This window comes from Canis aureus, chromosome 33, assembly GCF_053574225.1.
Source record: "Canis aureus isolate CA01 chromosome 33, VMU_Caureus_v.1.0, whole genome shotgun sequence".
Lineage (NCBI taxonomy): Eukaryota > Metazoa > Chordata > Mammalia > Carnivora > Canidae > Canis > Canis aureus.
This window is the reverse complement of record NC_135643.1, coordinates 11298145-11315770: the sequence shown is the minus strand read 5'-3', so window position 1 is coordinate 11315770 and position 17626 is coordinate 11298145. Positions and strand designations below refer to the sequence as shown.

Here is a 17626-nt window from a genome sequence, read left to right as displayed (position 1 = left end):
TTTTTCATAATAGCCAAAAAATGGAAAAAAACATAATGCCCATCAACAGTAGAATGGATAAACAAATGGTCATATATTTATATAATAGAAAGTGTACATCAGTGAAAGTGAAAAAAATAAAAACAATATATATAGCAATATGTATAATGAAAAATATAATGTTGAATTAAGCAGTACAAAAACAGAAGAAACGAAATTGTATGATATCATTTATCATACAGAAGCTCACAAGTAGGTAAACTAAAACAGTAGTATTTTAGGATGCATATTTAAGTGGTAAAAGCAAAAAGAAAAACAAGAAAGCAATTACATAGGCTAAAGGTTGCCTTTGGAAGCAGGGAGGGGATAGAGGCAGAGAAGAGGTGTGGATGTGGCTCCTGGGAAGCTAAGCAGTATTGTTTTGTAAGTTGGTAGCTACATTCACATTTGCTTTATAAATTTTGTTAAAATTGTACATTTGTTTTATAGTGAATATATTTTATATTTATATATGTTGTATATTTGTTTTAAGCAAATATATTTTATATTTATATATATAAATAGTAATGTAATAGTAAATAACATAGTAAGTATATATATATATAATAAAGGTCTTTAGGTAAATATTGTTTTTAGAAAATTAATATTGAATCATTACGATGAGCACCTCTGTGTGCTCACAATGTAATTTCACCATTCTAATCTTAAGTAAACAAGTGCTTATAATTCTTTTTTTACACCAGGATTTTTTGAGTTCTTAAAAGTATTTCTATCTCTTCTCTGTAATGGTAGTTAAATTCTTTGTTTTGAGGTTTGAGAATGGATAAAGTTTTTTTTTTTTTAATTTTCCTATTTGTGAGAACATTTGAAAATTGCATCTTGCTATTTGGAGACTGTTTGGAAATTTACAATACCACAGCTGAGTTATCTGAAAAAGGTTGATTTTAGTCTGTCACAGAAATTGATTCTTTTCCAATCTGGAAACCTCAGGATGTTCTGATCTTGGAGAAAATTGCTAGTAGAATAAAAATGGTTAGGACTGAGTACATCATGTCCTTCCTTTTTCTTTGCCAATCTTAAATAATGCTTAGAGTAGACCACAGCATCAGTTCTCCAAGTTGTCTTACTTGGGACTTTCTTTTTACAACTCTCCATGAGCCAAGGAAAGAATTCCAAAAGAGTTAACTCTTAATTTGCAAAAGAAAAAAAGGTTGGCCTGGAAAAGAGTAGCTGAATCTGAAAGTCTTTTAAAATACATCTATTGTCAGTGACAGGCTAGTGGCAATCATGACAGAAATCTGTGAAAACCTTCATTGACACCAACTCATAAGACAAGAGACAACAGGTGCTGGCAAGAATGTGGTGAGGAGAGAACTCTTAGACATTGTTGGTGCGAATGTGAATTGGTCCAATCACTATGAAAAACAATATGGAAGTTCCTCAAATAATTAAGAATAGACCTACTGTACTATCCAGCAGTTCTACTTCGGGGCATATATCCAGAGGAATCAAAACAGGATTTTGAAAAGATATATGCATTTCCATGTTTATCACAGCATTATTCATAATAGCTAAGATATGGAAACAACCCAAATGACCATCAGTGGATGAATGGATAAAAAGGATGTGGAAAATATTCCATATACACAATGGAATATTATTTAGCCATGAAAAAAGAAGGTATCCTCCCATTTGTGACAACATAGATATACTTTGAGCACATTATGCTAAACAAGATAAATCAAACAGAGAAAGAAGGATTTGGTGCTTGTCCTTTGTAGTCCTGTCTTGATTAGGTGTTTCTAATTTTCCATTGACCTTAATCACAGGGCCTGATGATACTAAGAGACACCCTAACAGATATCTTATATTCCAGATATAGTCTTCGTTTCCTCCATTGTGGAATAATTCAATTTCTCTTTGGTGATCATTATCAGTCACCCTACCCAACATCATAACTCTCTTCATACCTGCTGTTTCAGAGGCATGAAAAGCTCCAAGTGGCCAGGCAGCAGTATTTCTAGATCAATGGGAAAATTATGTCTCCTTGAAGATAGCATTCCTCCCTCTGGAACTAAGACCTCTAGGCCAGCAAAGCATAAAGTCACAGGAACAAGAAGCAAAAATTTTGCAAGTAGGTTACTAGGAATAATAGCAAATGGTGCTGCTCCAATTTCCACTTGAATGATTCATAGACTCATGAATCCTACAGTAGAAATAGCACCATATATTGGACACTGATTCAGAGCACATGCAGCTTTCTGTGGAACCTTGCCCTAGGGCAAAGTATTGCCACCTGGCTGGCATTTTACTGGGTCTTCAAAAGGCCATTTCACCATTCTATCAAGCAATCATATACATATACCACTTCCATTTAATGATGGAATATGACTGTGCGGGATCCCTGGGTGGCACAGCAGTTTGGCGCCTGCCTTTGACCCAGGGTGCGATCCTGGAGACCCGGGATCAAATCTCACATCAGGCTCCCGGTGCATGGAGCCTGCTTCTCCCTCTGCCTGTGTCTCTGCCTCTCTCTCTCTCTCTCTCTCTCTCATGAATAAATACATTAAAAAAAAAAGAATATGACTGTGCATCTAACTTTATGGCTTCATGGGTCAGATAACACCCAGTTCATGATACGAAGCTAATGTCACATGGTAACCCACAGTCAAGTTTTCAGTCTCTATGAAGGACCCAGTAAGCAGGCCAAGAGCTGTTTCTCAACAGTGAAGTAGTTATATGTAGGTGATTTCAGGGCTTTGCTTCCAAATCCTAAAGGCCTGTGCTGCAGTTCACCTATAGGGGCCTCTCAAAAGCTCCAAATATCATCCCGTCTGCCACTGCTACTTCAAGTACCATTGGATCTGCTGGATCATATGGACCATGTAGCAAAGCATCTTGCACTGCAGCCTGCTCCTGTTGCAGAGCCTTCTCTTATTTGGGGCCCCATTCAAAACTAGCAGTTTTTTGGTCCACTCAGTATATGGGCTGGAATAACACACCCAAATGAGAAATATATTGTCTCTAAAATCCAAAGAGGCCTACTAGGCCTTGTGCCTCTTTCTTAGTGAGATGGATCTGAGCTGAAACTCAGGTGTTGTTCACCTGACTTCCACTCGCCCCTGCTCTGACTGCTGGGCCATAGTGACATTTTGGGTCTCCTAGAATTTATGTCAGTTCAGAGTCAGTGTCCAGTGGTCTCACAATGTCTCATTGCTTTATTTTCCACAATGATGTACAGTTACTCTGGTAAAAGGCCATCAGTTCCTTTGGGGAAAGCTAGGAAAAATATAAGTTTTCAATAGTGTCTTCCTCAAGGTGTTCTGAGTCTATAAACTATTTCAAGTCCGGGAATTGATTTAGGGACTGTAAATCTCTTTTTTTTATTATTTGAATTAGACTTTTAACATAGGACTTTTCTGCTTATACAGATAAAGAATTTATTAGGCTCACCATCAATTTCACTTCCAGGAGTACCATGGTTAACTAATGCCATAGGTCTTCACAAGTCAGACTATTTCAGTTGTTATTTTGATTTTGCTATCCAATACAGTAACCATACCCACCTTGCCTTTGGCAGTTGAGTGCCACCTCTTAGCCTCTGTCACCTTTGGGATCCCATTGTCTTCATTGCATTAGGTTTCAAATTGAATGGTTGGGATTCCCACTATAAGGTCTGGCCTACAGAGAAGAATGTTCATGGAGTTTTTCAGTGATGCTAGGGCTCCTCTCACAAATTTATTTCTTAAAGTATTGATGAAAGAGGGATCCCTGGGTGGCGCAGCGGTTTGGCGCCTGCCTTTGGCCCAGGGCGCGATCCTGGAGACCCGGGATTGAATCCCACGTCGGGCTCCCGGTGCATGGAGCCTGCTTCTCCCTCTGCCTGTGTCTCTGCCTCTTTCTCTCTCTCTCTCTGTGACTATCATAAATAAATTTTAAAAAAAATTAAAAAAAAAAGTATTGATGAAAGATACGTCTTCTAGACCCTCCCAGTATAGATGAGTAGTCTTAAATGACAAATCCACTCCAAAATTCCAATCTCCTTAAATTTTTTAATCTCTCCCTCTACATCAAGTTGAAGGAGGTCAAACATTTGCAATTTACTCACTGGGAGCCACCTTTTGGTCCATGTTTCAGTCAGTCATCCAGCTGGACTCTTAGAGGCCTTTCTAACTCCTTAAACTACAAGATTAAATGCAGAATCTCTGCTTAGTGAACCCATATCAATAACTTCCTCCTGATCCAACTTTATGTTCCTTCCACTGTTATCCCACATCCATAGTATCCATTCCCAGATATTTCCTGGGAAATATGGCAATTTAAGCTTACCAAAAGATAAAAGCCAGAAACCCTTGTAAATGTCAAGCTCTTAACTACTTAAGACTAACCAAAAAAGGTGAGGAGGAGAAATATATAAAAATTCAGAATCAAACTTCAGAAACCGGGAATCAGATTCCTGAGAAAGAAAACATAAAGTTAGTGCACAACAACTTGACTTCCAGAAGAGGCCTCAAATTCAGTTAGAGATGGAAACTATTCAATACCAGAACTTGACCAGTTTTTGTGGGCTCCTAGTAGCTGAATGAAGTAGACAGAAGGGAGACAGAACATGGAGCTCCCTGTCTCCATGAGGCTGTGAGAAATGGCAGCAGAGAAGTGCCATGCTGCAGGGTTTAAAAAGAGAAATTTGTGTGCAAAATGCTGGGACTAAGAGGAAATGACATTGTGTGTCCAGAGGACAGAGAGTAATCAACAAAAAAGAAACAGAAATCATGGGAGTGCATCAAAGTCCAACGGTGGTGATGTGGAATGGGCAATACTTAAAGAACAGGCAGCCATTGAGAGCTCTGCCAGATTTGAAGGAAAAGACTAGCAAGGTAAGCAGAGTCTTGGTTTTAGCAGAAACAATCCTCCTGGGGAAGTAAAAAAATTAGCTTAGACTGAAAGAGTAGAAATCTGAATCAACAGACTGGAATAACAGACACAGATAAAGCCAGATGAAAAACTAATAGAAAATAATCTTCATTCTCAAGGACACGGGAAAGTATCATAACAACCTCCTACTTTGAATGACTCCTGCTTTATTAATCATGTGAAACTTTGTTCTCTAAAATCATAGATTATCAGGACTCTGCTTGTTTAAAAATATATCAAAAAAATAGTAATAAAACACCCCAATTTTGCTGAAAGGTCTAAGGCCCTTGGCCAGAGAGAATCAGTCTCAATTTATAGCCCTGATGCAGAGATGCATATAAGGGATTTCTGAGTACAACAGTCCACACCCTCTTAACTTTGCACTTTACAAGGACGTGGGAACCCGAGTCTACTTCACAGTCCAAACCTGATGATGGGTCCATTAGCCACAGTACTGCTTTGCTTTGAGCCTCCTGAACACTGCTTCATTTAAATATTGCCTAAATTTCACCCTTTCCCAAAATCCTGTAATAATTCTTTCTTTTTCTTTGTTTGCCAAGATATCTGAGGCTGCTCTTACATACAGTCTCTTTTCATTGAGTCAGTAAACCCAGTTGTATCAGACAACAGGTTTGCTGGTGATCTTAGGCTGACTGGGCTGGGACAGTTCTGATCAGTATACAAGATCATGAGGAGAAGGCTATGCAGAAGCCAATTAGAAGGAATAAAGGGGATTGTCATTTGGGGACAGCATAAGGTTCTACTTACTGGAATTAGGATAAGACAAGAAGTACATATGCCAAGCCTAAATGTTGGTCTGTTACAGCCTAAGTATCTTCTGTCTTCTTCAGATTGGTCTGAGGATAAGGAGATGGAGTTGGGATAGCAGGGAAAAATTCAGTGGTTTCAACTAAGGAGAATACTAAAGAGTGGGAGTTGGGTCCCAGCTAGTTGCAACTGAAACCTGGGAGCAGGAGAAAGGGCCAGTGATACAAACTCAAGCCTAGCAGTCCTGACCATGTGGTTTGTCTGGGACCTCAGACAGGAAGACACCCAGGAATTAAATTCTGCCAAGGACAAAGCATTGCCTCACCACAATTTCTTCATCTCTTTGAAGGGAAAAATACTAGGGAGGAAAAGAAGAAAAGGGTAAAGGAGGGAGGAGGTTGGCTAGTGTCAAAGCCCAAAATAATGGACTTGGGAGTAAGAGAAGCACCTTCTGATAAAGCTCTCTGTAAAGTTGGGACTGTGCAAACTAATAGAAAACACACAGAGTCTAACATGTTGGTGATCTTTAGACTTTACACCAGTTTTCTAAGCTACATGAGAGCTCTGTAGGGATTGACTTTTATTTTTGACCATATGAACCCAAGATCCCTGTTGGGAACATTGTGTTGTTGGCTTGTTTCATTCTCTAGAGGATTTGCTTGCTAGCAGCAGTGAATGGACCACTGTGAGAACACAATGATATTTTCATCTATGACTGAACTATTCTATTCTATTCCTACTCCTTTTAGGGAAAGGAAAATTGTTCCTAGCTATTTTGGTCTAAAGTTTTTCAAAACTTCCATTACAAACCATAAAGCAATCTTGACTTCTGGGAAATCCCATTTCAGTTAATAATTTAAAATTTGTTCATATGGTTAGGTTGGACTCTCTAAAGGTTATCTTTTTATAACCTTTTTTAAGAAATATATTTTATAAATAATCAAACAAAGCCCTTACTACATTTCCTGATTTGTGGTATGAGCAGGTGTGGAAGGAATTCCTGGATTAAGTGGAAAAGATAATACAACTGATGAGAGTCCATTTGAAGATCATTCATCTTCAGCCAGATACGGAGTAACCCATGCAACCAAAAAGAAATCTGAATCCCCAGCAAAGTCACCAGCACCACAATGACAGCTTCTTGTTCAAAAGATGACAGTGTTACCTAGGCTCTTCCACTGTAGCACAAATAAATGCAGAAACCCATCCCCCACCACCACTTTTCCCACTCCTCCACAAGTACACTACTTTTTCTTTCTTTTTTTTAAACTACCCGCTTCAAAAGTGGGAAATTTATAGGTTTGTAAAGAGGAAAGTTAATGTGGAAAGTAAATATGAAATGACTACTAACAGCAATAATGTTTTATAATGCTTTCTAAATCGATGGCTTTCAAATCTTTTTTTTACTATACTGAGTCAGGACAATATTTTACATCATGTCCTAGAATATGCAAACTTAGACATACTATGTATGTAAGTATGCATGTATGTAGAGGTAAATATTGTCAGGTTTCATAAAATGTTACATATGATACACCAAGATTTTTCCTTTTTATTCTTTCACTTTACAAAATGTAGGGCATGAGCCACTAAATTGATATCATGACCTACTAAATGAGTGGCAACCTACAGTCCAAAAAATACTGCTCCCATGGGCAATGTTAACGGATAGCTTACTAATCTTATTCCAGAAAATAACACGAAGTAGATTTTGTTTTCTAATACCAGACTTCCTATATTCGAAGGATCTACTCTTGAGATGTCCTTGAAGAGGTCACTTTTATTTTTCCCTCAAAGAACCAAAGGTCAATGTAGGTATTATATAAGAAAATCAGGATCATAGTCTTCTTTCATTGTTTCTGACATTAACCCCAGTTTCTGAGCATCTCCTTTATCCCCCCAAATACTTCTTAAGATGAAGCCTTTGTAAGAACTGGTTGGGAATTTATCCAACTTGGGCTATTGACTTATGCTTTTTACCTACAGAGTCTCTCATTGGAACAGAAATGGCTTAGAAAGTGATGGAAAAAAGAGGACAGATTAAATACCTATGTTCATAGAATGAAATACAACACAACTGTGGTGGGGGGGGATGTCAGTCTTTGTGCTATGAACCAGTATTCAAGGCATATTCTTGGTTAAAAAGAGTAAGATAAGCACATGGTGTATAGTAAACTTCCATGTGTTTTTAAAAGGGAAATATATGTGCTTATATGTACATAGAATATTTCTGGAAAGTTTCACAAGATATTAGTAATGAGAACTCCTTCTATGGAAGAGAAGTAGAAGATTGGAAATCTGGGATGATGAAGATTTAATATTTTTAATACCTTTTCATACTATTTGAATTTCTTGTAATATAAATATATTATCTTTTTGGTTAAAAACAGCTAAATTTAAAAATGTGATGGAAGGAATAATTACTTGCAAAAACCCATTTAGACTAAGGGAATTTTTCTTGTGAATAGTCACATAAATAGATGTTTATTATAGCACCAAAATTCATATCCCTTTAAATTACATATCTTGTACAATTTACAAAGAGTTTCACATCCATTGCCTGATTTAAGCTCATAACAACCTCTTAAAATAGGTGAGACAGGTACTAGAAGCCACACTTTACAAATTAAAAAAAGACAAAAATAAACATCCTGAAGCCTAAAGGAGTTAAAAATCTAGAGCATATTTTAAGGAAAGAAGTTTGGAGCCATTTGCATGATTATGATATAGTAGAAACCTGAAATGTTACAGTTTTAGGAGTTACCAGATAGTTTACGAATAGTAGTATCTTTAAAGCCTTCAGAAATATTCTTTGTAATATTGATTTCAACTAAGAAATTCTTGTATTAAAGGAGAAAGAAGATGGGGGGAAAACCCTACTAAAACTCTGTATAAAATATGCATAATATTAGAAAATAAATTGTCAACTGATGACTGGTTGAGATTAGCATCAAAGGAGTCGCATTCAGAACTTTTTTACACAGGTTTTTACATTTGAATTAAAATAAATCTAAAATAATTGCCTAAATAGGAAAAGAGGGAAATTACAAATCATCTCTACTAAATTTTGAAAAATACCTTAAAGGTTTATGGCAATGTTTACTGTATCTCTCGTGATCCCTGAACAATCTCAGTTTACACCTGCTGTCCCCAAGTAATTATTGATAGCACCCCCCTTCACTCTCAAAAGTATATTAGTTTGGATATTAAATTTTACCTCCACCCTATTAAATATATAGTTGCATACACCTTTAAGATCCTCATGTTCTAGGGTTTGGGCTTCATCTCAAAATTAAGAATTACCCTCATTCATGCAAACGCAGAATAATCAACGCTCAGATTTCAGCTGCATTATATGACTCTCAAAAAAGAGTAATTTCCAAAGCATTACCTACCAGCAACTGTTGGCTTTATTAAGGCAATCGACAGTGAAAAGGGTGTCTCAGAGTCTGATTTGGAAGTTTGGGCATGTGGGTGTTTACAAGGGAGATGGGAGCCAAGTTTGACACGTGGTGGAAAACACTGATTCCACTTAACAGAGCTCTGAACATAGAGTTCAAAGAGTAACCCCGCCTTAAGAATCCTTCATTTGTGTATCATTTCTTTGTTCATATTCGGAAAGTGGCTGCTGGAGGCAAGATACTGTTCTAAGCGCTGCATCGATTTGTCGGTAGCTTTAGGGACATTATGCAAAATTTCCAGGGCTTTGCAGGAATGTCATACTACACACCAGATTTTGTTATTTAAACCAGCCCTGAATTATTTTCTGACTAGCACTCTTCAAATTTTGTTCTAATTTGAAATTATTCTATTCAATAATTACAAAGATTACCCCCAGGGTCCATTTAGGTTCCGTTGTTGCTGCATTTCTTTTTCAAGTGACAAGTTTACTTCCTCCTTGGAACAAGCAAATGAATCAGTGGCCGAGCTGGATGTCGTGGTAACAGCACCTTTCTCCTCAGCGGTAAGCAGACCTTCTAGCCAGAACGTGTAATTACTGAAAGATGAAGGCAACAGGTTGTTGCCACAGGTTGTTCCTAAGCTACGATTCCCTAAAGCGCTTGGCGTTTAAAGCAAAGTTGTAGAGTACGTGATTACTTGAGGTTTCTGTGTAAAGTATTAAAGAATGTTTCCACCGTTCTTTATGTTTCGATGTACGCTTTACAAACAAACCTTTTCACAACGTGTTTTCATATGCACACACCAAAGGGCCTGCATTCAGATTCTCTCCCGAGGGTGTGGGGACTGGGTTCCAAATGTGGCAGTTTGTTGCTCTCATCGCTCCTATAAACGTAGGCGTCTCCGTCGATGTCTCCCCTTCCTTTCCTTCCTTGGGAATCGTCACTTCCTATCAGTTACTCACTAGACTTAAAAAAAAAAATCTTGTGGGTTTTTCTTCTGTTCTAATCATCACTGGTTGAGTGATTACTGTCACTGTCCTCACTGTCACTCTCACTGTCATTTCCATTTTTGCCGTTACCGGAGTTGGTCTTGCTGTGACTCTCATCATGGTCAGATGCGCTGTCGCTACTGTCACTGCTGTCACTGTCGCTGCTGTCACTATTGCTGTCACTACTGTCACTGCTATTGCTGTTGCTGTCACTGTCGCTGTCGCTGTCACTGTCACTGCTGTCACTATCACTGCTGTCACTGCTATTGCTGCTGTCGCTGTCACTGTCACTGCTGTCACTATCACTGCTATTGCTGCTGTCGCTGCTGTCACTGTCGCTACTGTCACTGCTGTCACTATCACTGCTGTCACTGCTATTGCTGCTGTCGCTGTCACTGTCACTGCTGTCACTCTCACTGCTATCACTGCTATTGCTGCTGTCACTGTCACTGCTGTCACTGTCACTACTGTCACTGCTGTCACTGTCACTGCTGTCACTGCTATTGCTACTGTCACTGCTATTGCTGCTGTCACTACTATTGCTACTGTCACTGCTGTCACTGCTGTCACTACTGTCACTGCTGTCACTGCTGTCACTGCTGTCACTATCACTGCTGTCACTGCTATTGCTGCTGTCGCTACTGTCACTACTGTCACTGTCACTGCTGTCACTGCTATCGCTACTGTCGCTGCTGTCGCTGCTATCACTGTCACTTTTACTGCTGTCACTGCTATCTGATTTGCTGCTGCTGCTGCTGCTGTCACTGCTGTCTGATTTACTGTCACTATCACTGCTGTCACTACTGTCACTATCTGATTTGCTATTGCTGCTGTCACTGCTGTCACTGCTATCTGATTTGCTGTTGCTGCTGTCACTGCTGTCTGATTTACTGTTGCTGTCACTATTACTATTGTCACTGCTTTCACTACTGTCTGATTTGCTGTCACTGTCACTATTACTGCTGTCACTACTGTCATTGCTATCACTACTGTCACTGCTGTCTGATTTACTGTCACTGTCACTATCACTGCTGTCACTACTGTCACTGCTGTCACTATTACTGCTGTCACTGCTGTCACTACTGTCACTGCTGTCACTACTGTCACTGCTGTCTGATTTACTGTCACTGTCACTGCTGTCACTACTGTCACTGCTGTCACTATTACTGCTGTCACTGCTGTCACTACTGTCACTGCTGTCACTACTGTCACTGCTGTCTGATTTACTGTCACTGTCACTGCTGTCACTGCTATCACTGCTGTCACTGCTGTCACTGCTGTCACTGCTGTCTGATTTACTGTCACTGTCACTGCTGTCACTGCTGTCACTGCTGTCACTGCTATCACTGCTATCACTGCTGTCACTACTGTCACTGCTGTCACTGCTGTCACTATTACTACTATCACTGCTGTCACTGCTGTCACTGCTGTCTGATTTACTGTCACTGTCACTACTGTCACTGTCACTGCTGTCACTGCTGTCACTACTGTCACTGCTGTCACTGCTGTCACTGCTGTCTGATTTACTGTCACTGTCACTGCTGTCACTGTCACTGCTGTCACTGTCTGACTTGCTGTCACTGCTATCACTACTGTTACTGCTGTCACTGCTGTCACTGCTGTCTGACTTGCTGTCACTACTGTCACTGCTGTCACTACTGTCACTGCTGTCACTGCTGTCACTCCTATCTGATTTATCTTTGCTGCTCTCTGATTTGCCATTGTCATCACTCCCATTGTTACCATTGCCATTACTATCACTTTCATTAGCATCTGATGTGCTATCACTGTCATCATCACCTCCTCCATTTGAGTCACTGTCATTGCCATTATCTTTTGATTCATCAGAGTTATAACCATTATCTCCTTGGCTATCGCTGTTATTGTCACCTTCAGAATCAGCATCATCATTGCCATTAGATTCATCACTGCTGTTGGGATCATCTCCTTGCATGGATTTGTCATCAAACTCATAACTGTCATATCCGTCACTATTACTTTCACTACCTGTTTTGCTGTGTGCAACCTTTTTCCCAGGTTCTGATTTCTGACTAGACCCTTGAATGTTGTCAGTCTCTCCTGGTGTCTTGACATTTCCTTTGCCCATGGCCATTCCAGGTTGTCTTTTACTCTCTTTATCTTCACTGACTTTCCCAGATTCTTTGGTAATATTGTTTCTGTTGCCACTTCTGGGACCTTCCATTTCTATTCCCTGTGGAAGGATGGAGAAAAGAATGATTAGTTACTGAATATTGTGCTGCAAAATTGCATTGGTCTAAGGATGACTGGGGAAGGTGACCAGAGAAACAGAAATTCAGCTTCTGAATTTCTCTTTATTAAGAGAAACTTACTAAACTTCTGATTATAAAAATGTGCTTTATTCACTTGACAGAACTCTGGTGGTTAGGTTATATAACAACCCATTCATGTTTTTACTTGGTTGGAACTTGTGTGAGCAGTTATATGGTACATCCGTTATTAACTTTCCCACTAATACTCAAGTAATTTGGGTGCAAAAATACATGAATGCTTATCATGATTTATTTTCGTGTTACCATCAGTGAATGGAGGGGGAGAATTTAAACTGCCATGGAAAGAAATCAGCTTCACAAACTAACCTTATCTTGGCTCTTCCCAATAGCTACTGGCTCTGATTCACCAGTGATTTTCTTTTCCACGGCTTTGTTTTCTCTGTAATTGAGCTTTTGCACATCCTCTATTATTGGGCTATCTTTGTCTTTGGGAACACCATCAGAATCCTCCTCACTCTTGGAGGTGTTGTCTCCACCGATGTCATGGAGATCTTCTTTGTCTTCAGGGCCATCATCTTCACTACTAATTGAATTTTGACCTAAGCTACTGTCATTGTCATCTTTTCCATGAGGCTGACCCTCTTGGCCCTTACGGTTATCAGTGCCCTCTTTTCCATTCCCTGTTTCTTCACCTTCATCATCACCAGAGCCCTTGTCTTCATCTTCATCTGCTCCATTCCCACTAGGACTCCCATCTGAATTATCCAGGCCAGCATCTTCTCCATTGCCAGCTCCACTTTCCCCTGGTGTTACTCCTGCCTCCTGGTTTGCATTTTTTTCGCTTTCTCTCTGAGTTGTTATTTCACTTGTATCACCTTCATTTCTACAATAATTCCTATTTATTTCATCCTCATGGCCTGTACTGTTATTGTTTCCAGCTATTTGATGGCCATCTTCTTGGACAACAGTGGCATCCTCACTCTGACTTGCATCTCCAACATTTCCTCCCTTATTTGAATTCTCATCGGTATTTCTATTAATATTGCTCCCATTTGCTACTCCAGCATTGTTTGTGATGCTTACTTGTCCCCTGATACCATTTGCTGTGATGTTACCTTCTTTTCCATCTATCCCATCATAACCATATGTTTCTGGCTTTCCTGTGACCCCATTTTGACCCTCACTATTCCCCTCCTCATTTACTAACAAGGAATGTGTGGAAGTTTTCCCTCCTATTTGTGCCCATTCAGAACCATTTCTTTCTTCTTTGTAACCATCTTTGGTATATTGTTGCCTTCCTCTTTCATTTTCACGCAGGACACCACTTTCTTTGGTGGTGTCACTGGCATTTAACTCATCCTGGAAAAGAGAAACAATTGAAAATAATTTGTAGATAGCATCTCGAAGTAAAACGAACTGAAAAGACAAGCCATCAAGTTTCTGGAAGTTAATAGAATTTAGAGGCACCTGGGTGGCACAGTTGGTTAAACGTCTGCCTTCAGCTCAGGTCATGATCCCAGGGTTCTGGGATCAAATCCTGCATTGGGCTCCCTGCTCAGCAGGGATCTGTTTCTCCCTCTGCCCCTCGCACCGCTCATGCTCTCTCACGCGATCTCTCTCTCAAATAAATAAATAAATCACCCCCCCCAAAAAAAGAATTTAAAAACAGCTTGAAAATACATCCTATACCTGTATTGGCAATTTCACTTTTTCTGGAAGATTTAAATTTGCAGACTTGTCAACAGCATGTCTGTCCAATGGCTTGATTTGAGGAACCTACCAAAATGAAAATAGTAGAAATTGAAAACATTCTAATTTTGTGTACACAGCTTATGTAGAATTTGAACTGGGCATACAGATACTTTTCACAATGGTATTATCAATTTTATTGAAGTGTTAACCAGACCACTTATCTCAAGGAGAATTGTCTTTTATAAAAAGGAGGAGATAGACTTTTGGTGTTTCTGTACAAGCCTCCTGCACTAGCGCAAGACTCACCTCAAGTATAATCGTGGCCAAACCCCTAAGAAAATAGCAGGTGTGACCAGATCCAGTGCAGAAACAAAATCAAGTAATATGCTACTTCTGTGTCCTTCAGGAATACATTTGAAAGAGTTGAGAAAATTCCCAGCTGCATAAATACCAAAGTGTTTGATATTATGAAAACATACCAAATGTTATCCAGAGCAGCTGGATAATATAATTACAAATGGTTTAATTTTCCTAAATTTTTCTTTGTTGGTGTTTATCTATATATTTCAAATTTTCCCCAGTGAGCATTAAAAACATTATTATCCGAGGGAAACATTAACTTTCTCCTATGTTAGAAAAATATTATTTTTTCCTATTTTTATCCCTTGAAAACTTCATTTAAAATATAGGCTTCGTTGATATTATAATGAAATTCACAGGGCATGAGCAAAGATGGCTAAAGTCTCCAGGACTTTTGGACACTGAATGTAAATTAATATGAATGAATTTTACAAATTTGTGTGTCATCTTGTGCAGGGGCAATGCTAATCTTCTTGGTATTAGTCCAGTTTTAGTATATGTGTTGCCAAAGCAAGCACAGCCTGAATGAATTTTATTTTTTTAAAGAACCATATAAATTTTTATTCAAGTATAATTAACATGTTAATTAATTCTATATTAGTTTCAGGTGCAAAATATAGTGATTCAATAATTCTATGTGTTACTCAGTGTTCATCATGATCAGTATACTCTTTTTTCTATTAATTTTTTATTTAAAGTCAATTAATTAACCATGTACCTCTAAAACTAATAGTCTGAATAAATTTTAAAAGTCATAATCCATCTAACAAGACACACATTTCAGTTAGAGGAATGGGAGCATGAACTAGAGTGCATATTTGGGTTGCTGAAACCCCCAAAGATATCTTGTGAAGTCTTTCATGTATATCTAAATGTTTAGGCACAGCTTATCTTCAGTTTTAGGGAAATATATATTATTTAACATTATGTTAAAATAGATAGCAAAGTGAGATTTTCTGAGGAATACATACTTACTGGAATAGCCCATGCTGCTGCCCAAATGCAAAAATATATAATTATCTTCATTTTCTTTAGGAAGATTAATCAGTCTGTTTTTAAAGAAAAAAGAACAGCACAAAATTACTTATAAAGCAAAAGAAATAACCATGGTAAGGTATTATTTTGGTCAGTAAGCATTTGCCTTGTTCCTGGGCAAGAAATATACATCCAACATGAGAAGAAGGCTATCAAGACTCAGTGTTCCAGAACATACGTGGAGTGCTCACAGAGACATATAGGGGGCATCAACAGGCTCAGTAATGAGGTGGCTAACTAGACTTTTCTGCCTATGTCAATGAAGGGGCATAGTCATGTGGATAAAAAGGACATAACCATAACTTTGTCTTACTATTATTGATGATGATAACATTTCTTCTGAATAGTTCTCATCAATATTAACTAATTCTAAGGTTATTGTTAAAAGATGAATCATTATCATCCCCACCCCACATCTACACAAGTTGGGCTACAGTACACTGTAAAGGAAAGAAATTATTAGCATCAAGGATCCTCAGTGAGTAGAAGGAACTTGAAGTTTGTATTGAGAGACCCAGGTTCAAGTTCTGCCTTTGCTACTTGATGGGTGAACTTGAGAAATTTAAGTAGTTTTATTAAGCTTTTGTTTCTTCCATCTAGGATAATACCTATACTTTAAGATTATCCCAATTACCTTACCGAAGAATCTTCTCTGAGCAGCATCCTCTGATTCCTTGTCATAGGGTATTTGGTGTTGTGTCTCTATCCTTTTTATGCCTGGCAACTTCTGCAAACCTCACCGGTAGCATATTGCACTGTTTAACATAGTCTGGTTACTTATATGTTCCGCTGACCTACTGAGAACTCCTGAAGCCTAGGAGAATGTGTTGGTGATCACTGTATCCCACTACATAGCACAGAAAGAAATGTTTTATGAATATTGTTGGTGAATAAATACTTATTAATATAAGCACACCTAGCACTGTTCTGGATATTTAGCAATCCCTTAATAAATGATAGCAAATATTATGTGGAGCTACTAAAAACATGATCCTTTATTCCTGTTAGAATTCACATTCAGAAATGGCAAAATCTATATTTTGATACTTTGGGACAGACATTGTATAGTCCATGTGAATCAAAATTTAAGTTGCTGTTACTGAAAATTGGATTTCTTGATATAATGGTACAATTACTACAGACAGGAAGAAAGTTTTACTCCTATTTCATGCACTCCCACTGAGTTTATAGATTACAATAATGCATGTCATAAAAAAGCTTTGATTGAAGTTAATGTTGATAATGGAAATTTAATAAAATCTCAGTGAATATTAACTGTCATAGACTCATTGGCATTTCCTCACAGGAAAGAAGACATGCTTTCTAAGAGGAAAAAAAAAGGCTTACTCTGACGGCTATTCAGTAGAAAGCCAAGAATAGCTAAACCTCCTTCAAAAATCCTATGGATTAAAAATAAAGCTGAAGTGACCTCAGGACAAGTATAATGCAGAGCTCTGGGGCATAGATATTGAAGGGCAGCTGTTTAGTAAGCAGAGGTTTTATGGTACTTGGCACACTAAACCTAATTATTACATAGACTCTGCCATAGGGTGGTCTACATGGATTTGGAGGAACCATGGTGCCCTGGAAAGGTACCTGTAGTGAAGGTCATGGTTATGTTCATCCCATTTCTAAACTGCAATCCAGCAATCTGACTACTTTGGCTCTCTTTCAGATCCACTCCAAAACAAGTGCACAATACACCATGATACTTGCCCCTGATTCACAGATAGGTAAATAGCTAAAAAGACTGCTATAGAAATGGCCCCAGTTTTGTCAGCCTGAAACCTCTTTCATTTTCCAAATCTGTTATGATATCATGAAAGAGAAAAGGTATGTGATAGAAGTCAGAATCTCCAGATATCCTAAGTAGAAGTATTTTAATCTAGCTTTAAAAATGCTCATCTCAGTTGGCAAAAAAAATCCTGATCTTTTAGGCTGAAGGTTGATTTTTCAGGGACCAAAAAATAAAAGTAAACTGAGATGCAGTCATTCATTCAACATTTGAAGACCTAACTAATGTGGAGCAGATACTGGAAATAGACATGAGTCCTACCCTCATGGAGCTTATCACTGAGAGGATTAGCCAGACTTTGAAATAAATGCACCATAATGTACTGAATAAAATTCTCAAATCCATGTTTATTTCCTAACAGAGTTAGTGTTTAAATGTCACTATTGTTACTATTTGAGAGGAAGATATTATTTTTTTCCTTTTTTATTAAATGCCATCACA

At 38.4% G+C, this 17626-nt stretch overlaps 2 protein-coding genes and 1 non-coding gene across 3 annotated transcripts in view; all 3 read right to left on the bottom strand.

The window, feature by feature from the left end:
* Positions 1 to 9113, bottom strand: part of DMP1 (dentin matrix acidic phosphoprotein 1) — a 30942-nt gene extending 21829 nt beyond the window's left edge. Inside the window, exon 1 of the mRNA XM_077882817.1 lies at positions 9057 to 9113. The gene's annotated coding sequence lies outside the window, so the exon portion shown is untranslated. The remainder of the gene's footprint in view (positions 1 to 9056) is intronic.
* Positions 9114 to 9255: 142 nt separating this feature from the next.
* On the bottom strand, positions 9256 to 15381 carry DSPP (dentin sialophosphoprotein). Its single transcript, XM_077882805.1, has 4 exons — positions 15331 to 15381; positions 13993 to 14079; positions 12670 to 13662; positions 9256 to 12263 (listed from the first exon to the last, which is right to left on the bottom strand). The coding sequence occupies exons 1-4, from the start codon at positions 15379 to 15381 to the stop codon at positions 10065 to 10067; spliced, it is 3330 nt and encodes a 1109-aa protein (XP_077738931.1). The 3' UTR covers positions 9256 to 10064.
* On the bottom strand, positions 14768 to 14873 carry LOC144304423 (U6 spliceosomal RNA). The gene has a single exon (XR_013371336.1). It is a non-coding gene; the product is annotated as a U6 spliceosomal RNA (small nuclear RNA).
* Positions 15382 to 17626: the final 2245 nt, after the last annotated feature.

Coding starts and splice junctions, on each gene's coding strand:
- DSPP (XM_077882805.1), bottom strand. CDS start 15,381: ATGAAGATAATTATATATTTTTGCATTTGGGCAGCAGCATGGGCTATT. Junction 14,080..15,330: donor CAGCAGCATGGGCTATTCCA/GTAAGTATGTAT, acceptor TCATTTTGGTAG/GTTCCTCAAATCAAGCCATT. Junction 12,264..12,669: donor TTGGGAAGAGCCAAGATAAG/GTTAGTTTGTGA, acceptor ATCCTTCCACAG/GGAATAGAAATGGAAGGTCC.